Source organism: Athene cunicularia (genome assembly GCF_003259725.1).
Source record: "Athene cunicularia isolate RWA chromosome 10 unlocalized genomic scaffold, athCun1 chr10_part1, whole genome shotgun sequence".
Classification (NCBI taxonomy): Eukaryota; Metazoa; Chordata; class Aves; order Strigiformes; family Strigidae; genus Athene; species Athene cunicularia.
The window spans coordinates 16,539,128-16,562,904 of record NW_020799112.1 but is presented as its reverse complement, the minus strand read 5'-3'; the positions used below and the strand labels follow the sequence as shown (position 1 = coordinate 16,562,904).

Below are 23,777 nucleotides of genomic sequence, written 5' to 3'. Positions count from 1 at the left end.
CTTCAGAGCAGCTAACTTGATCCGGCTGGCACCTGGATACCAGAAAAATCCTCCCAGTCACACTCTTTAACTACACAGTAACAAAAATCGAACAGCTGATGACTACGCCTCACACATCCTGTAGGGGTTGCGAGGAATTTGAAGGGGTAGCCTACAATATCCCATTTTTCTCAGTCAATAAAACATAGCCAGTGTTCCTTGCACCTAACTCCGACAGTCTTTTAATTGATTTTTGTCTAGAGTCATTTCTTGTGTCTATACTAGACATTTTTTTCCATAGCTTTGTGCTAGGAAACACTCTGACATAGAGCAGAATTATAAAAATATTTCGATCTCAGGGAGGTTGAAACTGTGACCAAGCTTGGTAAATAGCTCAACAAAAAGGGAGAAAGCTTCTGAGATACTGAAATACTTCAACATTTAAAAAGAAAGGAGCTTTCACACTCATTTTTTGTTTAATACTTGACCTAGAAAAATAACATTATACCCAAGTCCCCGTGACCATGGCTGATGACACTGCCGTTCATGAGAATGGCTTTCTCATATATTTTCTCTCAAGACTCCTCACTTGTTCAATACCTGGAATAAACAGCACCTAGCGAATCTATAGATGTTTTGTTTTCTATTTCTCTCTCGCTGTTCAGTGTTTGGCTGTGCATATTCTTGTTTTTCAAACTCTGGCTCTGAAGACACCGAGTTACTGGGGCCTGGTTTTCTATCACAGGCAGCGCGGCAGCTTCTACGCGCAGGAAAAAGGCAGCACGCTGTCTGCTCTGCTGAAACGGGTTTTTCTTTGCACAGTTCTCTCTTTTTTTTTTTTTTTTTTTTTTTTTTTTTTTTTTTTTTTTTTTTTTTTTTGCGGGTACTTCTAGATGATCTACATTTATATTGTTATTTTCCATCCTGTATCTCAAATCATTTTATAGACTTCACTTAATACTAATGTGTAGCCATTTCATGAGTGGGACATGGCAGCACACAAACTTTAGGTCTTAGGAAGCTTAACTGGAACTCACATAACTTTTTTTTTTTTCATCGGGAATGCTTTTTTTAAAAAAAATATATATATGTAGTGTCCTACTATCATATAATGCATTTTTGTAATCACACATTCTAGACTTAACTCTCTCAATTTTTAGATAATACTGACAGACATCCTCTTCAAAAATGCAGAGTCCCCTGTCAACTTTATAAGCACCTAGCCCATGTGGTACCCTATTTTTAGGACTCCTCAGCCTTTGTCTAACTGCTGCGGATAGACTGAGCAGCAGAGCACTCATTTCTGCTAGTGAGAGCACACTAAAAGATACAGCTTTTGTTTTGCTTAAAATAAGGCATTGGGAAATAGGACATATAAATTGATGTTATCTTGCCATTTTAATAACCTGACACAAATTGAAAATTCTGAACTTGCTGGAGACAGAGTGGTATTGTGCTGTTCGCAGGAAGCAGAGTCAGCTTCCTTACAGTCAGCTTCCTTACAGGAGGGTTAATCCATCAGACGTGAAGAAATGTTTGAAAATGTTGAGAAAGTATTTGGAAAAATGTAAGGACAAAAATGTACCTTTATAGCATATATCAATGCTTGCAGCTAATAAAAGTGAGTAGGTTATTTTATAACACCTGAACTATATTTTTAGTCGTAAAATCTCATCTCAAAATGGTATTTAAATTCAAAGTGAAATAGCTTCACAGGCTGACTAGTATTTAATTAGCTACTGGATGATTATTCTTTTTTAATGTTTATGTTCATGGTTAAAGTCATGATGCTTGCATGCTCCGATTCTGCAAAAATATCTATCACCTGGTGAACAAAGGGCAGATAATATTTGTTAAGTGTGGAAGTTCTTTCACTCTTCTCAAAAACTGCTCCGGGTCACAGCAGCTTTATCTACACAGTTCTGAAAACATCGAAATTGTGTCTTCCTGCTAGCATGTGGTTTTATATCAACCTCATTTTTTTTCTGTATGGCATAATCAATGTGTTACTGGACACATCAGAGCAGATCGGACCTGTGTGGTACCACAGCACACAGCACCACTTTGAAAGAGGAGAGTTTGTGCCTCCGTTTCTTGTCCAAACCCATGAGAAGATTTGGCTCTGGAGGCCCTCAACAACATGAATCCCCAGCATTGTCTGGAGTCTGCAGTTTGACTAAATAGTCTGTTCTTTCAAACAAAACCTACCATGGAAATTCTGTTGTTTAAGAGCTTAATCACTTAGTTGGAAATACCTAAGTGTAAGGTTGGGCAAATTACAAAAGGAAGTAAAATACAGGTTTGAATTGTTAAAGATATTTCTATGGCCAAACAACACATTAGCATAACTTGGTCCACAGTGGGGTTTTTTACCTTACAAAAATATATCCATCATCTGAATATTTCACCGGGGCTTTTAACTGCTGTGCTGGAAAGAAAGAAAAAGGAGTGAGAACCATATCTCAACTTGGATGGGGGCACTTATCTCTCAAAACAGGGCCAGGGCAAAGGCTAAAGCTCAGAAGAGCAGGTTACCCTGCAGTTATGCAAACACAGAGCAGAGGATTTGGTGCTCTCTGTTCTGTAGATAAGCACAGTTTCTCAAGTGTCTGATATTTTTGACAGATTTTTGCAAGTGCGTAGAATAAGAATAAAGCACATTTAAATGAGAAGGGACACATTTGTGTTTGTTTTGTTCAGATATAAGTAACAAAATTTGCAAGGTACTAGAGAATGAGAAGACAAGCTTTTAAAAACCTCCTCAAATTTTAAAGTGGAATTCAATCTGGAATGGGAGGGAGACATTGTGAGGTATGAATCTGCTAACACTTTTTCACCATTTAAGTGTTTTTTATTTTCCTTCTATATCCAGTCTTTTATAAGCCCAGCACAGAGAACCTCATGAAAATCAAAAAATGGCAAGGCCATCTTTCTTTCAAGCTCTGAAAAATGTGTGGTAATAAGATCACCTATTAGAAGCAGGTGATGTTTGAAGTCATATATCTAAACTTGCTGTAGGGAAGGCGTTTCAGGTTAAAAAAAGACAGAGGGACCTGGTCTTGGAAGACTTTGTGCTCTACAGTCATCTACTCTGATGCTAATTTTCTTTTGAGTTATTATCATCGATGTGCTTCTCATTCTACCTAGGCCTGGATGAGAGATGAGCCATTTAAAAAGGATGGAAGAAAAGGAATGCAGAAACCTTATGTCTTGCATAAGCTGTCTGTTCTGACCTGCTATATCTTTCTTCGGTTATGTTGGGCATTTGTGGATGTCTGTGCTATATGGCACAAATATTTAAAGGATCAGAAGATCGTCTCCAAAACTGTTTTTTGCTAACCCAGACCTGTGTTACAATCTTTTGTTCACTAGGTGCAAAAATTTGCCTGTTTTGATTTTGCTGATATAGAAATGTTGGAGTAGGAAACAAAGTCAATTTATTCTCTTTATATTGCACGGTTGTGTCTACCCTTTTCAATGGATATTTTGCTCAAATTGTGTGTTTAATTGAAATAAATTAAGTCCATCTGTTCGTAAACTGATTGCATCAGTTTCCCATGTAGGTGATTGGCCATCCCAAGTACCAAGAATCCAAAAGAATTGCAATCTTCCTGAGCATGCCAGATGAAATTCAGACAGAAGAAATCATTAAGGACATTTTTGAGCAAGGCAAAGAGTGTTTCATCCCACGTTACAAGCCTCACAGCAACCACATGGACATGCTGAAGTTGTCATCAGCTGAAGACATTTCTTCACTTGCTTTGACATCCTGGAATATTCTTCAGCCTAGTGATGATGACAGTGCAAGAGAGGAGGCTCTTGCTGGTGGTAAGTATTTTCTTCCTACATTGTGGGGTTGTTGAGCCAGAGTGGCCTAGAGGACAGTAGGAAACAATCTGACAACAAGAGTGAAATGAAATGTTACACTTTGGTTTTATATGCTGTAGAGGTGATTAAGTCAATGTAAGCAGATGCTCCTTTTTCTTGCCTGTTTTTCTCTACCCTGTGCTACCCGTGTGATACACCAGCAGGGCAGGAACACAGCACAGCTGATCCAGCTGAAGGAAACTCAACTCTCCAGATAAATCAGCTTCTTAGTCTGATTAATGAACATCCTCACTGCAGTCTCAGCAAGCATAACATGGAAGCTCATGCAGGAGACAGGGGCTTGCCAGGAGTGGCTTAGGCTGCCATTGAAAGTCATGGGGATTCACAGTTTTAGGATGCACTCTGAGAACTTTAGTTTGTGCCACCTGAAAAGTAGGGGACTTTTCAGGTAAGGCCTGTAGGCTGACAAGAATTTCCTGAAAACTTTGATCCTGCAAATTGTATTGCATGGATGAATCACAGTGCTGAAGAGCCTGTCCATACAGAACAGCTCTCCAGACTGAGACCTTAGACTGAAAATAAAAGGACTTTCTTGTAGGCCTGGATGAATATTGTAAAGTCTTTTCCATCATTATTCTCTCACATTTTTATTTTGATCTTACAATGCTGTCTCAAGCACTGGATTCTTCATAGGGTTGAAAAGTTAAAAGTTTATTTAGATCTAGCTAGTGGCATGTGTGTTTCAGTCCCAAAATAACCTCTCTTTTCGAAAATTCTAACCTGAAATTCCCCAACTTCTACAAACTTGTAAAATAACTTTCTGTGTCTGGATTCATTATTTGCATACTTTTTGTAAAGACATTAATATCTTTCTGAAACATCTGCAGAAATATTTAATGTTATTAATGGAAAACTCAGGTTGAACACATGCTTGAAACCTCAGTCTGAGAAAATTTTCTCTCAAGTGGAAATTCACCCTGCAGACAGCTTCCACACCTCACAGACTTGCCAGCTTTTTAATGCTTGATAAAGGAACGTAGTATTTATATGACTCTGTTTGGTTGAACTTGGGTTTGTATTTGCTTTTGGTACTTTCCCAGAACGCTTCACCGTGTTTGTTTCTCTTTTATTTTCAGTCTCTCTTTCCCAATTCGGAATCCTTTCTGTGTCCATGTTTTAGCTAGCAAGGGATTTCACTGCTTCATACAACCATCTTTTTTACATTTAATACTTAACACTGTTACTTGTTTTCCTAATTTTTGTAAAAAATTTGTGTGTATCGGTGGGATTTAGAGGCTTCTGAAGGTAATCCTTAAAATGTCCAGGGTTCTGTTGATTTAATTTAGTTCAGACACTTGGGACAAGCTTTTGTACTACCATTGAGCTGCTATTAATTAATTTAACAAGTCCATTGCAGAGATCACAGAGTAAACACACAACAATTTTAGTTGTGATGGGAGCAAGGATTACCTGGTGCGGAGTGCACTGAGATGTACCTGCTGGGGACAGCCCAGGTGTCCAGCAGCGAAGATGGGGGAGGGAGGAGCAAGCTTTGGTACCTGGCTAGTTCTGGAGCTGCTGTTTTGTTCTCTGCACCAGGGTATGGTTACGGGCACAGAGCAATGCCAAAATGCTGCTGCAGTCTACAGAGAGATGCCAAGAGAGCAGTTGTAACAACTGGTGTATGTCCATGTCAGACTTGTTCTGCCTGAAGCTTGATTTTAGTCTATTTGTACTCAGTATTTTAGGAATAATTTGGTTTGAATTGGAAGTCAAAACTTGGTCCTTTATCCTTGGTCAGTTTTTGTAGTTTAGAGATTAAGTTTAGGGTTTTTTTTCACTATTGATAATCAGACTCCACCCCCCTCCCAATTTGTCCCCACAGAAACACACACTGCATCTCAGTGTGTCTTTAAATTGCTGTATTTTTTTGGTGTCAGTTATTATATCTTTTGAACTTTGGTACATTTTCAGGAATGTAAATTGCCTTGCTACTACATCCATCCTCCATTGTTGGAATTATGCATGGATGAAACATTTATCTCTGTGATGTTATCAAATACTGTGGTGATCTGAGGCATTTACATTGTTATAAGGAGATAACATGGTGTTACATTAGTAATGTTCCCATTGCTGGCATAAGTTGCAATGTAATTTCCAAGAAATACCCTGCAGGTACATAAATAAGTCATGTCATTTCTGAGTGCATTCATTTTGCATGACAAAAAGCTTAAATTCACACTGTCCTTAAAACTTCAGGCATGGTTATTGGGAAGAATAACTCAAATATAAGACCAGGTATAATTTTTGCATAGAGGTTCCAGTCTTTGTTAGGACTCACAGACAGTGTTGAACAGACACGAACCCTTCCTTTTGGAGATGGGCCTTTTTCTGTTGGATCAGGGTTTCCGCATTTTCATCTTGGCAGTACACCACATTACACCTTGTTGGCATAAACAAAGATCACTGCAGTTTTGGTAGTAGAAAGTCTGTCATCTTCTCTACTATGCCTAGATAACAGTAACTCATACAAAAAGTTTCTTTCTTCAGGCTAAATGGACACAGTAACAGAAAGAACAAAGGTGGAAGAAGCTCAGATATTTTGTTTGGAGTAGGGGTGTATGTAGGTGCATGACTTGGTTCATTTCCACCTGCTGAAAGATTTAGAAAACTTCTGGAGCAAGGCGGTGGTACATTTTCTTAATAGGTACCAACTCCCATTTGTATCCTTGCCCATCAGAAGTATAAATATGCACTGATTGCCCAAGGTAATACTTTGATGAAAGTTCAGGTGGGTTGCAGTAATTGTTTACAGGAGTGTAGATACCTTGCACAACTTTGGAAGGAGTAAATCAGATAAAGCCATGCTCCCTGTTTGCTTTTTAGCACAACTCCTACAGAAATTTAAAGGACACTTCCCCAGCAGCTCTAATTTCAGTGTGGTTTAGGGAGGCGGTGTGATTCAGCGGGCTGGACATGGGTTTCCTCATTTGTAATGTTATATATTATTACTTAAACCTGCTCTGAGAACTGTAGGCAAAAAGCTGTCGTTCCTTTGAAAAAGAGATTATTGTTCCTGGGACTCAAACAAAAATGACTGGATTGAGTATCTCCATTTAGTAAAATTCTTTGAGGTCATCTCTTTGAAGAGAGGCAGGTGGCCAACTTTGGACTGAGGAATCTCAGCTGGAAGTCTTGAACCTGAGCAAATATGCTTAAATGTTCATAACTGAATTGAACTACTGGCTAGTAGTTGAAGGTGTACGATAAATTATAGACAATTTTTAAAACATTCACCCGGGTGATGGGGAGAGGGGTTTTGGCCTAGACATTTTTCTTTGGCTGAAAAATGAAGACTGACTAGAAATTATGTCTCTGAATCTGCTTACTCTAATGGATTGTGAGATGCTCTCCTAAGAAATGTAAGAAAAGAGATTATGTATACAGTCCTTGCCTGTTGGATCTGGGCTCTATCAAAGATGCAGAAGATGTGCACTGCTTGCTGTTAATGAATGTGGCTAACAAGTATGCAGTCATTTGCTTTTCCTCTGTTTGAGTTAGAGCTGCAGGCCTTTTTTTTATTGTGCATTTTTCAAACCTTGGTATGGGGATGAAGGTCTTCATTTCTGTATGAGCTCTTCATCACGTCAACACTCTATGACTCAAAGATCTTAACTGGTATTTGCTGATGGAGACGCAGCAGAGGCTCAGGGTCCTGGTTCCAGCCTGAGCTGCCCCTACTGAACACAGACTCTTTTGCTTGCTTTTCCAAACATCACTTTTTTTTTTTTCTCTGTTGCCTCCAAAATTATCATTTCCCAGACTTGTCTCATCCTTGGGCTAGATCCCCTTCTCCAAGTTTTAATTGCTCTGCCACCATAATGCCCCTTTCCGTGCTTCCACTTGTTGCCCAGTCTATCTGAATCTCTCTTTCGCAAGTGTCCGTTTCTGGCCCTTCTCACCATATTCCCCATTTCCTTCTGCTCTCAGTCCTAGCCTGTCATTTCAGGGGCAGCTGGGCCAACATAAATAGCTTGCCCCTGCCAAAAGGGAGGAGATCATGTGCTTTGTCTTCTTTTCACTTGTCCACTTCCAGACATACAAGATTCCTCATCTCAATTTACTCATTTCCTTCCTCACTGTGCTGGCTTCTTTCTCTTTTTTATTGGCTTAGAAAAACTCTTTCTCTGTTAAATAGTACTTTTTGTACTGAACTGTACAAAAGACATAGTTTTGTGATTGTTTCTTTTGTCCAGTGCCTGATTAAATAAGCGGCTGCCCTCTCTCCTCCTCTTGGTCCTCACCCCTCCTCTCCTGTGCTGGCACAGATGCCCCTGCAGCCACGTTGGGAGCTGTACTGGGAAAACAGTCTTGGTTGGAAGTAACCCAGCCCCAGTAAAAGGCTCTTCTCTCAGACAGGGCCACCACACAGATTTGGACTGATGGAGCTGAAGGGCTGGTAGGAAGCCGGTGATGAGAGCTTGTGTAAATGCTGGTGTGCCAAAAATGTCATAGTGAAACTTCAGTCCTCATTTCCTTCCATGTTTCAGTTCCCAGTCTTGCCCCAGTCAGCGGGACTAGGAGCAGCCACAGAAATGAAAGTCCTTCGGAGTCCTTGCAGTGGAGAGCAGGGCTGGCAAGAGGAGCTGAGTCTGCAGCTCCGTGTGCTCAGTCTTTGCAGCAATACTGGCTTAAGGAGTTTTCCCTCCTCATGTTTTCAGTATATTCCTGCCTCTCTGTGGTAAGCTTGATCAGTTTGCTGCTCTAGATGAAGCGTATTCCTCCTCTCCTTCACCCTTCAACCTGTTTTGCTTGGGATTTTTTTAGCCCAGATGAATGGGTCCAGTTTACTCTGCGGCCGTATCAGTGAAACGTGTAGGGTGAGAATGAATATCCAGGGTGGGAGGAACATCCCCTGTAAACTGGAACTGGCTCCTAGAGAGAGTTGTGAGGCCACCCACGCCGCTGTGACCCCAACAGTGACACGGAGAGGGTAGCATCTTCAGAGAGGCCCTGCACTAACCCTGACACATCTTTCCTTTTTGCCTGTGCAAATGACAGGCTTTCAGACATTTACAACATTGTATAAGGCCAGCTCAAAGGCACATCGTTGACTCAGAGGGTACTATGATCAAGATTTCAAGTTCTTGCCTCAGAGCATGGAGCAACAGAGCTTTCCCCATTGTTGTTTTTTGCTAGCTTTGTTCTTAGAAACCAGTGAACCATTTTGCCTGAAATAAAAGAAACATACCTCCCCAGCCCCAGTTTGGCATAAATACCCAAGCTAAAAAATGTCAGCACTTGAAAATATAGCATCTTATATGTAATGGGGAATACTGAATAAGCTGCTCCTACTCTACTAAAGCACAGTGTATTTTTGCTCGTGGAAATGAATGTATTAAAAACTGGACTTGTATTTTGTAATTGAGTTTGGAGACTTGCAGCATTTTCAGTACTAGAAACTGTGGCCTACCAATCGCAATATTTGTGTTGTACCTTCAAGATAACTAGTGAAATATTAACTAGATAATCCGTGCTTTAAATAACAGTGTATTTATTATTAATAATAAGGGAAGATCCAAATTTGAAACAAAGTAAGGAAATACTAACATATGTCTAGCAGCAACTTCTTGCAGCTTAGTTTTCACATAACCTTTTGAATGTTGGCTTTTAAGATTAGGATGGTTATATCTTTCTTCCCTTATAACTTCCAGAACACTTTGAGATTTACTTAGCATACATGACAACAACATGCTGGTAGCAGAAACAGACAGGGACAGCTTACCTGTGCGGATTGTATTTGTTTTTTAAGGGCGATTTATGCTGGAAAATGTGACCCTCTTGCAAGGAAAATGCTGGCTATCTCTAGGCTACAGTTCCAAGCAACCTCAAGTAGTTTGAAATTATTCATGAGTGACCATTAGCCCTATTTTAAACTTTGCCATTGGGGTTTGCCCTGCAGAAACATTTTAGTCCACAGAAGTTCTTTTCTACCTGTCTTTAAACTCCTGCTGTTTATTCATACATTCAAAGAGGCTGTATGTGCTGCCAGGACTGATGGCCTTGTGATGCCATCAGTATTCTTAGTTATTCCAAATTCTAGCACAGTTCTCTAGAAGTGTGACTGAAGTGGTGACAATACAGTCTTAAGAGGAATAGGTTTAACTTAACAGCTGCAAAATAAAATGGGATGTATAAAAAAGATAATGGGTTGTCCCCATCCCCCCCCCCCCCCCCCCCCCCCGATGCACCAGAAATGGGAGTGTTTTGAAATATGAGGCACATTAAAGTTTAGAAATAAAAAGCAGTGTGGGGAGAAAATGCTATGTCTTGAAGCACAGGAAAGATCTAATACACTACTTCAACTCCATTAGATGTTGTATAGCTGTACATGAAGGCATAATGGGACCGTACAAAATGGTGCTAATCATTCTGAAAAAAGACTTGTAGTCAATAATGCCTAGGGGTAACTAAATATTTAAATAGATATATGCAGATTGGAATGTATCTGGAATAAATGAAATATGGGTATGTGAAAAGCAGAGAAGTTAAATATTACTGCTTAGGAAAAAACAAAAAAAAAAACCCCAAACAAGATTGTAAAGTGATTGAGGGTACTATTAGATTTTCTTTTCCTCTGGGACACTTGATTAAAACTTACAGTGCAAAATATGTCAAGGGATAGATTATAATTTAAAACCTTTTTACACTGGTCATAAAAAAAAGAAAACCTGAGAGCATGGCATGAAACAAAATTGAAAATTGAGGCTTAGCTCTTAATGTAATTTATTTTTTAATGAAATGATTTAAAGTTTGGAATGAACTTCTGCTTGGAGACAATGAGCCATAGTATTTTGATATGCATAAGGAGAACAAATTCAGTGCAAGGGAGGCATTAACATTCTGGTGATAAGTCTTCTTATGGAGAGGGGATGGTTCCCCTCACACAGTGCAGGATCAGAGCACTGGACGTACAATCCAGCATCATGTGTTTTACAGGAGACAGGAAATCTCACAACTTGTAGCTATGGAGCAATAACTGATATGTCTCCCTAGCTCTGCAGCTGCAATCCCCAGGTTATCCCCTTACAAACAAGTTCTGTTTTCTCTTTACTTGTGGGCATCTGGAGCGTAGGCATCTAATTTTATTTGTATTAAGCCCTTGGCTCCCCTGCCTTCTGACAGCTGTGAATTGTACTGGTTAGTTAGTTGTAATGTGAACTATTAGGTTCCTTATTATGTTAATATTATATTATGTTCCTAAAATGTGTGAAATACTATGTTTTTTGTATTCCTTTTAGATTTGTTGCTTTCAGTTCATTCTTCTATGATAAGTAAATAAGGATGTTTGGTTGACTTACTTTTTATTATTCATTGTGTAGTTAAACCTCTATTAGATCTTTTTTTTTTTTTTTTTTCCTCAAACTTTGCCTGTTTTCTTACTCCAGCCATTGCTCTTTCAACCTTTGCAGTCTCTTTGATGTGGTTTTGGAGAAAAGATGCCTAAGAGAAAATTTTATGCCCAGGTAAAGAAATACTGTGAAATATATGTAGTGGCACTGTAGACATTAATTCTTTCTGTATATACCATAACACTGCTTTTGAAATCAGCCCACTGGGCCATCTTTTTTGCTGGTTTCCACACAGGTATCCCACAATGACGCATTGTTACAAATATGCCTGTTCCAGTATTAAAGATCCATAAAATAATTTTACATTATTCTGTCTAGCATGTTCTGTAACAGGTAGAGATAGGAAAATGCTTGCTTGGAGAGAAAATATTTCAGGTGTTGGACACAGCTGTGATAGCAACTGTTTCCCTCAGGGTTTTTCTGCATCCCAGACTTCAGTTGAAAGATATGGGACTCCATCCCTGGCACTGGGATTGCTCTCCCCTTCAGCTGGCATCTGCCTTTCCCCTTGATGTCTGCACCAGCTTCCTCTTAACAACTCTCTTAAACAGCTTAACAATTGCCTAGGTGAATGCAGACACTTTGTGGAGCTTCTCCTGGTGCATCTTTAGAAACAGGTATGGCATAATTAGAGTCTCTCTCTTTGAAAGGCTTTTGAAAAAATGCTCTGAAATGCAAAAGCTGATGTGTTTATGTGCCATCACTTTGGTGTGCTTCTGTCCTGAGCTTACTTGGCACGACTAAACCATGAACACTGTGTGGTTTAATTTTAATACCGCTGGTGCCAGGGTATCCTGCAGTGAACCTGAAGGGCTAAGAGCTCTGGAACACTACAGCTTTTTGCTTTCATAAGGTTCATTAAGGCTTTAAAAGAGTGCTTTTCCTTGTAATCATCTTGAGTGTCACATCAATGTTTGCCTTCTTGCTGAAGACATTCTCCTTGCACTCAGCAAAACAACTAAAAAGATTACTTCTGCTGTAATCAATTAAAGATTAAAGAGAAGTGAAAGCAACATAGGCAATGGCTTTAAATTAACTGCAAGTGACTCTCAAGTGTTTTGTTTCAAAGAGCTAATTTTGCTAAGGTGAGTGTGAACAGTAGCATTGTCACTTTCTTCATACTGTTTCCTAGAAACGGGAGTCTCTCAAAAGCAAATAAGAAGTTAGGTTCATTTCTGGAGTGTGGCATCAGTCTGTACAATGAACTCATACAGGGGAAATGCAGACATGCAAGGATCTCTGGATGTGGTAATTAATCCGAGCAGACATTTTTGTCTCCCTTTATTTTCATTTTTGGAAAGGAAGAGCCAGCACCAAGCTCACCTCAGTGCCATTGTGCACATAATCGGTGCAATCTGAAGAACAGGAGAGGAAGCTTTTCCCTGCTGCCCACCTATGTGGACCAACGATGCGGTTTGGTGAGACGGATGAGCCCTGCTGGCAGCTGGCTGGTGCCAGACAGGGCAGTCCTGCTGCCTTTTTCTTGCTTCCAGCTTTTGTGCTCCTCTCACCCTCCTAACCCCAGTGCCATCTCTGGTATTCACTGCTGAGCAGATTCAGCTCATGGATCTGGCAGAAAATTACTACTTTTTTTTCTTTATTTCTTTTTCCTAGTGTTGGTTTCTGCCAGTTTAGTGGGCTATTAAATGAGGTCAGCACTTTTCCAGCTACAAAAGATTTTTCTTCCTGGCATAGTTAATCCCTGATGTCTTTGCTGAGTTTCAAAATACACTGTCATTTCCCCTGTATGGTGGGAAATTCCTTGGACCTGGCCCAGAGTCACTGGCTTTCAGGGAGCAGGAGACTCATGCTGCTGTTTCACTGTGTAAGGATAGCTCTTGGTCTCCATGTCTGGCATCATAACTGGACTCAGTTCCTGTTTGTGCTGGCTGCTGTGTATGTGAGATGGGGATCGGCTTTTGCGGGGTAGATGGAGGGCAAATTCCTGTCTGGGAGTGACATGAAGCCCTTTGCCGGCAGGTGTCAGTGTTCCATACACTCACTGTGGAGTATTAGTGTCATTTAGGCTGGGTTTCTGTAATTAAAACCTCATCCAGACATGGTACTCACACGCACAGGAGAACAAGTGCTCCAGCCTAATGTCTCCAAAAAATCAGGGGTTGGAGTGAGGGAGGTAGAGGATTCCAGGGAGAGTTGGGTTTTTTAAGCTGTGCAAGCTTAAAACGATAAAAGAAAATCTTGTGATGGAAGAAGCAGGATTTCTCAGCTGTTATGATGTTAACTGGTTTGACAGTAACAGTGAAGGTGCCATCACCTCCAAACCAGCTGACACGACAGGTTCAATAAACCCTGCCTGTAAGCGTGCCTAATGTTCCCATCAAGTGGTGTAGCTCCTCACAGGAGTCGAGTTTGTGCATTAATGAAGAAGTTGATACCTTAACTGTTCATATTTCACAAACAGTTCTGTGTATTTTATGATAGGCTATCTGCTGACTGAGTCAAAGGGCATTGGAAATACTGATAGTGATGCATGATGTATTGAAAAAAATCCCCAAATGATTCACTTCTGTCATATTTTGATTTAAAAATAGCCAGACAGCAGCATGCAAAAGAGGACCAAGAGTGAAGAAATGAAGTAGTGCACATGCACATGTACTGGGTAGAAGTATTTAAATAAGTGCTCAGATAAACACTATGGGAAGTGTAGCTGATAAGATCTTAAAAATTTCACATAAAAACACATAGAAGCACAAAGATCTGTATATTTTAGGCTGCAGCAGTGTTATGACAATCCTGACATAAACAGTTCAAGCACCAGTGCCTTGTGAGTTTCTCTAAAGGAACAGATTTGCAGTCAGCATTTGCTGATTTAACAAGATGTGTTGATGTGATGTAAAGTGGCTCTAATGCCGTTTGTCCTCTCTTTGGAATTGCTCCTTGGTACATCTTGTTTCAGAGGATTTTGGTGGTTTAAAATCACAGGAGAACCCAGGTGCAAGCCTTTGAACCAAATGTTTTTCGTTGCCCATGTTTTCCCAATCAGACTGTTCTAACTCTGCTCACATATCTGAATATCAGGAGCAGTTAAGTCATTTTTCTCAGACAGATAACTAAAGCATTATTTCCTTTATTCTGAATTTGCAAACCCAGACATTTTTGTAGGTGGCATTGAGTGATCATGGTTTATTTACAGGTCTTACGCAGACTTGATGAATAATAGTGAAATAGAAAAGTACTTGTTCAGATTTTCTTTTAGGTAGACATTTGGCAAATCTGAAAATGAGACACTAGTTAAACCTCAGGGGAAATGAGTGATGTTTGTAGCCTCACACAGTCTTCCCACGTTGTGAAACCAGCTAGATTGGAACACAAGTCTTAGCGTTACGCAGTAGCTTCCCTGATGACACATGAAAGGATATTTGTGGAGCAGGATAGGTTTGTTTGTGCAGGGCAGACGTACTGATGCTGTACAGTGCACTTAACCTTTCAAATGCATTGGCACTAAATTTGTAAGATTTTAGTTTAAATGAATTCAAAATAGGAGGGTGTTTGCTTGATCACAGCTTAGTAGCACAGGAGCTGATCAAACGGCTTTATTGTTGTGTTTTGCAGGTTTAATAGTGGGAGAGTGGCTGCCACTCACTTGTTTTAAACCTGTATGACTGATGGCTATCATGTAGCTTCTCAGGGAGAAGTATAAATATTTTATTCTGTAGTTCAGAAGGGCAAGTGTGAACTGTGGATACCAATGTTTCATGCTGACACAAAGCACTGACATGGATGAGTAGACAGATAAATGCTGAGTTGCTCAGTGCTTGTTTGTAGATTCTGCTGATGGTTCTATTTTCTGCAAAATACTTTATTGAAGTACTAACAGAAGCTGTCTCAGTCATACTAGTGAACCAATTACCTGGGGCACATGGGTTGCAGAAGAAATAGTCTGCTTGGCATCTGTATGTATAGAAAAGGTAGATTGGTAGGTTACGGGTGTGTGTGGATTTGGGTAAAAAGTTTATTAGAAGACAAAAGGACACAAAACCTTCCTGGTGCCTGCCATTCCCATACGCAGATAGGAATGAAAATAAAGCAAGTGATTTCCCCTGGTGTTGAAAGCATTTCTCTCTGGATGAGGTGAGCATTAGTAGCCTTGAGGGCCTCAGGGTGTGCTGTAGCAGGAGACCATGGCTGAAGCCTGTGGGATTAGGATGATTGATTTTTGATTCCTGTGCCTGGCTAGTGTGTGCTGGGTAAAAAGCGATCATCTCTCTGGCCTCTCCTAAAGCAACAGATGTCTGTGAATAGTTAGAAAAGAGTAAGTCCTGCTGAAGTGATGCGGTATTGCACAGTTAAAGGTGTTCACACAGGGGAAACACCCGGAGAAAAATGCCGACTGCAGTTAAAATTACCTGTTTTTTCAATCAAATGCAACTTTTAGTCCTGTTAGGTAACTGTTTGGAATCATAAGGAGACTACAGAGTGAGCACTAGAGGAGAGCTGTTTATGAAGAACCAACAACAAATACCTGCAAGAGGAAAGAATTGATTTTTCTCAAACTCAGCAGTAACCCAGGATATTTTTCATGTGTTTCCCAGGGCTGGTGCAGAGGGGAGTCAGTGGGGCAGTGCTGATTTATAGTAACTGAGGTTCTGATCCTTTCTGTTGTAACTTGGGTTTCCAAGAAGATGAGAATTCACGCTGAGCTTCTGATACCGGTTTTCAAAGGTGGTATGATGTGAGCAAATAGGAATTATCGGATAAGAGTTTCTTTTTTGTTTAAGGGATTGCATTTGCACTTTAGCAGACTGTCTGGGGTAAAGTTAAGCAATGTAACCGTATGTCTGCGATCCCCTGTGTTACTGGATGAATGACTTTTTTTCAAATTCTTATCAATTGCAGGAAAGGGTAATGCTTTTGTCTCTTTGCTCATTTGATTGGGGATATAGCAGTATCTGGCTTCTCCAGGGCTTAGCTGGGATAAGGAGTTGGTTTTTCTCTGGAAGCAATCCCAGCCCTTCTGGGAACCATGCACTGTGGTGGGGTTTGGATTAGGCCAGAACAGATCTGGCATTTCCCTTTTTGACCTTATACCAAGGTAAGTGTGTAACGGCAGAGATGCTGCACTTGAAACTAAAGGCACGTTTTTTCCAAAGGGCAGAAAACTTTTATCTGGAAGAAAATACCAAGCTATTTGCTACGTCAGTAGTGGTGCGAGGGGCACCCAGGATGTTCTAGGGAGAAGGCTTTGCACTAGTCATAAAGGGAAAGGGATTTGTTTTGCTGCAGCATAGTTGAAATATTTATTTCTGTGGAGTTGTTTTCCCTGAGGTCTGGTGATTAACCCAGACCACAGTGTTAGGTGCTCTGTAAATACAGAACATGAGGATGATCTGTGCCCCATAGAGTATATGTTGAGAAGTTAACACCTACCCAAGAGGCCTAACTGTGCTGATGCTGACAGTAATTAAGGTTACAGGAACAACTCTGTCATTAATTAGAACTTTCTCAGTTATTCCATCTCATTGGCGCATATTCTGCATGTCACTGAGACTGATACTTAAAATGTTAGTATCAAGTGATTGAGTTAATTTTTGCCTCTGTGCTGGGGTAGCAGATACAGAGGCAGCAGATGGTTACTGCACCTTTTTCATACTGAAAAGTAAGGCTTTCCTGCAAAAGGATTTGGGGTTTTTTTTCTCCATTGTGGTCCTTGATAGATCAAAAAAGAACCACAGTAAGTTTTCATTCCTGGTAAATGAACAGCTTTCAGACATTTGCCAGCTCCCCAGAGGTTGTGCATAGACTGATCTGACATTGTTATGGCATAAACACTCCTTTCCTTTCAAAAGAAAGCTGTTCATGTCCTGGTTCTCTGGTCCTGCACTGTATGTAATCATTTACACCTGAGCAAAGCTGGGGGAGACCCTGACTTCCACCGCAGAGTGAGCTGTGTGTGGAAAAAAAACCAACCACTGAAAAGCAGGTTCTTGCCCAAAGTACCAGGCTGGGAGGATCGAGCCATCCTTGTGGTGATGGAGTAAACGATACACAAACTTCTGTGCTTGAGGGAGAATCTCAAACTGCACAGCTGCTGCTATGAGGCACAGCAGCAGTGGCATACAGAGCTGACTGCTGTCGACCTCTTGTAGGCTTGAGCTCAGGAGGCGTCTGTGCTGCCAGCATGATTTTTATGAGCACATTGCCGTTCTTTACAGGGACACAGGAGTTGCTGCAGCTCAGCCTCTGCCTCATCCTCTTGTAAGTGCTTTGGAGGAGAGGATCAAGAGTCCTAGCTTCTGCTTTGATGGGTCCCAAGCGCTTCACTGTGTCCAGAAAGCAAGTGGCGGTGAGGGATGAGAAGGTGGGATGACAGAGTATTTCAGTTTGATCTTCTGTTAGAACCACCTGGCTGTGCAGGGGGAGATGAATGACCCACACACGGTGGGTGGCAGTGGGCTGGTGGAGCCCCTTCAAACCTGGGAGGAGAGGGGCCATGCTGCCTGCTTTTTCTGAGGGCAGGACAAGTCCCAGCAGTCTTTACTACATGACCTGTGTCTGTGCAGTTTGATGGACTCTTCTATAATTAACCATTGTCAAGAACACTTCTGAATATACCGGCTGACATTTCAAATAGGAACATCAGATTAAGAAGAAGAGAGGTAATGAGGTGCAAGAAGAAAATCCTTCCCTGGGGAACAAAATCAAACCTGATATGATCATGAAGGGTAATGAGAAATGCACTGCGGAACCGAGGAGGTTCACCACAGCTGCCCGGAGGAAGCGAAACCAGGTATTCCTATTTAAACCACCAGAGAGGGTAAGCTAGTGTTTTGGTCTGCTGGTTAAGGCAGGGGAAGCACAGTTTGCACACCTGCCTTTTGTGTCTAGTTTTGCCACACATTTCCTGAGTCCTTGGGCAAGTCATTTCACTTCTCTGTGACATAAGGTATGTCTGCATAGATGTACGCAAGTCAGTGCAAACAGAGTGTGCCTGTACACCCACATGGCAGGTTCTGAAGCTGTGACTGTATCTACACTGCTAAATAACACAGGGCCATACGACACAGAGAACTTGGTCTGTCTCTTCTTTTTTTTTGGTCTCACGTGAAGCCTCTGTCGCCCTAAGGCAATACTGTTTTTTTTATCTTTTCCCCAGTTCGTAGTATCTTTAATAGCATGATGCCTTGTGGCAGACCATCGCAGCAGTATTTTTGTAGCATCAGTCTGAGGGTTTGTGTTGCTTATTCTGGCATGAGGCAGGAAAGCCTGTGTCTGGAGAAGGAAAACCAGTTTTGCTGGTGTAGGAGGACTGCACAGTGTCAAAGGAGCCAGATTTGTACTCTTCTGTCTTTACTGCCCATGGGAATCCTGTCCCCTGGAGCCAGCGTGGGTGTCACTTGGACTGGCAGTGCCAGACAGTGTGCTGACAATTCAACAGTATTGACCACCTGTGATCCTGTAAATCAATTTGTTTTCTGGCTCTGCTGTATTTAGCTGTATAAATGAAACCTGTGTGGCTGTGTCAGCATGGCTGTATGCCCACATTGATAGATAATTCAGGGTGTATTATTTCACGCATGGTACTACACAGTTGAGCTGTGGCCATAAGAGCTTGTGACATAGATACAGCGAGTATTAGGTGACTGTCATCATAATTGCTAACCTTACCGGGATACCCAGTAGCTTAATTAAAGTGTATAAGAAACACGGATTTTCTCTACATAGAAGCTGGAACAGTACATTGTGGCTTGAGACAGTGTTTTCAGCCTTTAGCAATTTGCAGACCACAAGCAAGTATTCCAGGAGAAGCAAAGAAATATTACCTATAGCAAAACCCTCTTGGCTGTGGGTATGATTTCCTGGGCTCCTGGCATGCAGTCACAGGACCCTCAGGGATCCAAGAACCACTAGTTAATGACTTCAGACACCTGGGGGACAATGGACATCACAAGGAAAGGGATAGAAGTAGGTGTCAAATGTGAGACCTCCATTAGCATGTTTTACAAGGCACTAATAGCTGATGTGGTGTTTGACACCCGAATATCTGCTCTGTCTTCCGTGGGACAAGGATGACGTTTCACACAGCAGTCCGTGGGAGCACGGGGAGTAGGATGTGAGAACAGACAAGCCTGCAGGACATCCTGAGTGACCAGCAATGTCCTGCAGGGCTGGAAGGGCTGGGAGCATGAGGGTGCCGTGCCAAGAGGGTAAGATGTTCTTACCCTCACCTGCCATCCTGTTGATGTACTCTCATTGCTGATAGTAATCTCATGTGTCTGCAATCTTGGTCTCATCTGTGTGTCACCTCTCATCCTGTGACAGCTCTTCCCCCACGCTGCCGCAGGCACCACAAGAGGTTTTGTTGCTCCCCGAGTTATGTGGCGGGGAAGTGTTTTCTCCATATAGCTCTCTGCCATTCATTGTAGATCCTAGGGTAGGATTTGGGGCTAACACTGCTTGAGCTGCCCTCGGGCTCCTTGCAGGGTAGCTGTGTCATTTTTCTACAGAAAGTTTTGCTTGGCGTTTTACTTAAATCTTGTGCAGCGTGAGTTGCATGGATATCAGTGTGTTGTGAGTCAGAACAAAGGCAGTCGGTATCACAGTGCTCCAGTAGAAGAAAAACAGAAGGGTAACTATTACAGTACTTACAGCATAATTTTTCATATTGAGATTTGCACAAACTTGTTCGAGTTATTCAGCATAAAAAAATCCATGATTATAGAGGAGCTGACTCATTAAAACACTTTCTGTTTCTCCAGAGAACCCAGGAGAAAACACAGTACTTTAATACATCTAAATTCACTCGAGTGTGCCGGGTGCTATCAGTTAAGCTACATCGAAAATATCTTTCTTCCTTTCACTCTTTCCTGACACTTCCCTCTTTCCTTAGTGCTCCCCCTGACTTGTCTGCTTCCTGTCTGTAACACAAACGTAAGGAGAAATGGCACCTTTTTACTCTGCAGATTTGCCCCTTGTGTACGTTCTTACCTGCCAGCAATAGTGACTGCAAATGTCTCCTGCTTTTTGCCGTGAGAGCCACATGGAGTGAAAACAGCTAAAAAAAAAGTGTAAGGCAGAGTTTATTTCTTTCTGTGCATCATTAGTGTTTGGCACATATTGGTTTCTGGGCCCACTGAATACCTACACAAAGCTGATGTGAGGCAAATTGTGGAGAGGGTAAGTAATGAGCGCAGGAGTAACTTGGGAAGACTTGACCTGCAGAATCTCTTACTGACTGTGCTAATGGGGAGATGATCAGCTGGTGTCTAGGTCCTAATCCGTATGCCTGACAATTGGCAAATATGTATTTCTACTTGCAAACTGAGGAGATGTGACATGATACATCCAACATGATGTACATGGTGATACCATAGCAATGGCATGTCTTTTCAGTGAGACCATACTTCTGCCCCTGTGCCTCTTTTCCTCTTTGCCATTTGTCTGTCCTGTGAGTCAAAAGTTGACTACAGCGTGGTAAAACACACATTCTGTGGTCTGCCCTTTGGCTAATTCCCTCCTCTTACTCCCCTGACCTCTTTAAAAAAGCCATGCTTCTTAACTGTATGATGCCAGATTTGCAAGATCGATCTTCTCTAAGCGTTTCACACTGTGTTGTCTTGCATATTTTATATCAGTGTTCTAATTAAGTCATCAGGTCATGATGGATGAGTGTTCACATCAGTGAATTTTCTCTGAACAGTGAACAGTGGAAGGAAATCCCCAGGAGCCTGGGAAGGGTGTGCAAATGAGCTGGTCTTATGTGAACTTTTAACGTGCTCTTTCAGGCTCAGTTAGTTCAGTCGATATGTGATCTCAGATGGGATACCCTGGAAAGTGAAAAACTCTGCTTAGCTCTGGTTCCTGCGGTACATGTTCCCACACATCTCCTTGAATGCTGGGCATCATTCCTTAGCCAGATGTAGCAAGAGCAGCTCAGTCCAAAACGGCAGGAGAGAGTAGGTTTGGACATAGGAAAAGCGGAAAAATACCTGCCACATCCTAGCCCTGGTGAAGGAGCAGAAGCCAGTTGCAGAAAAGCTGCTCAAGGCTGAGTACCATTCCTATAAAAAGGAAGAAGCAGTGGACTGCGACACAGTATTTGCTTTCTTTCCATACTCATATCAGCTGTGTTTTAGTCTGCGCCGTCTTTCCACTAACGTTCCTGCCCTTCTCTCCTTAAGTATCTGTCTGCTACAGCAGCAAGTAATGAAAGCCTTTCTTTGCGTTGTGACACCAGTAAGTGGGATGTTCCTGGGTTCAGCGGTCAGCACCAGGCCAGCAAAGCTCATTTGTTTAGAGGACATCCTTGCAAGACTTGTCACAGTAAACGAACAAGTCTCGCATAAATAATGGGAGTGTGCGTGCTGGCTGCCTCCATGCCTGGCGGTCGCTCAGCGTGGCAGCCGGTTTCTTTTGCCTGCCTGGCAGTGATGTGAATCAACTCCTGAAACAAGTGGGCAGCCCAGTGTAAATTGTCGCTGGCTACCTGGCATGATGCTGATCCACAGCCCTTTGCAGTGTATGAACAAAGCAAGAAAGAAGGGCCTAGCTGATCTTGGATTTTTATCAGGAGCTGGTTGGTGGGGTCTTCTGTCCAGATGATTGGCAGCTTATGCAGCTTGTGTCAGTTTTTTAACTGATTTTGAGTTCCAGTCAAGTGCAATCTCAGTAGAGTCTTGGGGAGCCCATACCCCACACATCCCTCCGGAAGGAGGGATATTCTGGGCAGGCAAGCAGAATGTGTGTGTGTGTGCTGCTGGAGCAACAGTGGAAATTGCTGGAGGCTCAGGAATTTGGGGAAAATTTGGGAGGCTCTCTCCGTTGGGAGAAGAGGAATCTGACATTAAAAGAGACAAGCCTTCACATCTTGATATAAGAGGGCAAATACCCACTTTCAGAATATATTATATTCAAGGCTCATTGGTTTTGGGAGGTTGAGTGAAGGTTCATGACATCTTACAGTTACATCAAGAAGATGCTTTCTGTTCTCTTATGCATCTTTTTTTTTTTTCTATTTTTATGTCTGATGTTGAAGTTCATTTGATTTTCTGATTCCTCCTGCATTTAATTTCCCTGAGTTCAGTCTCTGCCTAGATTTAGAGTTATAATCATTAGTATTTGGAAGTTTGGGGTTAAAATGATAAAATAAATTTATTATAATGTAGGTTTTTTTCCTTGTAGCTTTTCAAGATATAATTATTTTGCAGCTGATCTAGTATGCAATTGATAAGATGAAAATGTATATTTACAGGTTTAGTATTCATAGTATTTTTCATCTGATCAAAGAGAGGGAAGCATTTTGCAAAACACGAAGCTTGCATTTTTGCAAATGTCTGCAGTTATGTAGTCAAGACATCAGGAAATCCATAGTGCATTGACTAATGTTTATTTCATTTTTCTACAGGAGGTCTTGACCTTATCTTCATGCCAGGCCTTGGGTTTGATAAAAAAGGCAACAGACTGGGAAGAGGGAAAGGATATTATGATACCTATCTTGACAGATGTATGAAACATCCCAGTGGAAAGCCTTACACAATTGCCTTGGCTTTTAGGGAACAGATTTGTGAATCAGTGCCTGTGGCAGAAAATGATGTCCAAGTAGATGAAATTCTTTATGAAGACTGCTGAAAGTATCTTGATACCAGCCCACCTTCAGAGTGACCAACGAAAGACATCAGATCCATCAATTGTGACTTTTTAATAGTCATATATGACTTTGGGAGCAATAAAATACACTGTTTGTCTTTGAACAAAAAAACAGCCCAGTGTAAATGTGGTAAAAGTAGTGAGGATTGCATTGATTTGCTTCTAATTAGCAAATATCTGGTGTGAATTCTTTTTCTACAATCAAAAGAAACAAGAATGTGTGCCTGTATTACAGTGAGGACCATTTCTTCTCATCGTACTTTTGAGGAACAAGCTGCTCAATACTTAACAGTTTTATTATTCCAGTTTAAAAGTGAACTGTCTACTAATCACAGTTCCTGATCCATTCTGGAATTAGATACTTGTTATGGTAGAAGTTCTTAGTAGTTAAATATTATGTGCATCTATGAGCAAAACAAGAAACTGCCAGTAAGTCCTATAGTAAGCTGGGGAAAAAAGGGTGATTGGAGAAAAGCCTTAATTGATTTTAGTGTATACAATAATTTTGACTGTTCACTTGACTCCTTGAAGGTGTCTTAAAATAAAGGAATAAAAAATAAAATAAATAAAAAAAGGTTCATGCCCATGGCTTTGGTATATGGTTCTTTATCTGAATACAAGATTGTAATGTAGTCTAAAATGCGGTCAGTGAGTTCTCCATCTGGAGAAAAACAGCTCTTGTTTTGTAAAATTATATTCAAAATTACTTTAAGTTCTATAATTTTGTACATGGGCCGTTTATAATGTCCCCAAATACCGTGTGAAGTATGGGTACTTTGTTCAAGGATAGAGATGCTAAGAATTGCAGAGAGCAGGTTTTATGGATTAAGTTTTTGGGTGGAACATTGTTCTCCAGTTCTCCAAACTGTCCTGGAAATCAAGAAGAAGATAGTGACTTTTCCTCTGCACTCTGTCCTCATAGTAATAGGACACAGTGTTTCCAATCAGGATCAA

At 41.2% G+C, this 23,777-nt stretch overlaps 1 protein-coding gene across 1 annotated transcript; it reads left to right on the top strand.

Moving 5' to 3' along the window:
- Window positions 1–1,887: 1,887 nt before the first annotated feature.
- Window positions 1,888–23,410, top strand: MTHFS (methenyltetrahydrofolate synthetase). The gene is made up of 2 exons (XM_026856416.1): window positions 1,888–3,807; window positions 22,582–23,410. Exons 1-2 carry the CDS (start codon window positions 3,597–3,599, stop codon window positions 22,803–22,805), a joined length of 435 nt encoding a protein of 144 aa, XP_026712217.1. The 5' UTR covers window positions 1,888–3,596; the 3' UTR covers window positions 22,806–23,410.
- The last annotated feature ends 367 nt before the right edge of the window (window positions 23,411–23,777 follow it).

Coding starts and splice junctions, on each gene's coding strand:
- MTHFS (XM_026856416.1), top strand. CDS start 3,597: ATGCCAGATGAAATTCAGACAGAAGAAATCATTAAGGACATTTTTGAG. Junction 3,808..22,581: donor AGAGGAGGCTCTTGCTGGTG/GTAAGTATTTTC, acceptor ATTTTTCTACAG/GAGGTCTTGACCTTATCTTC.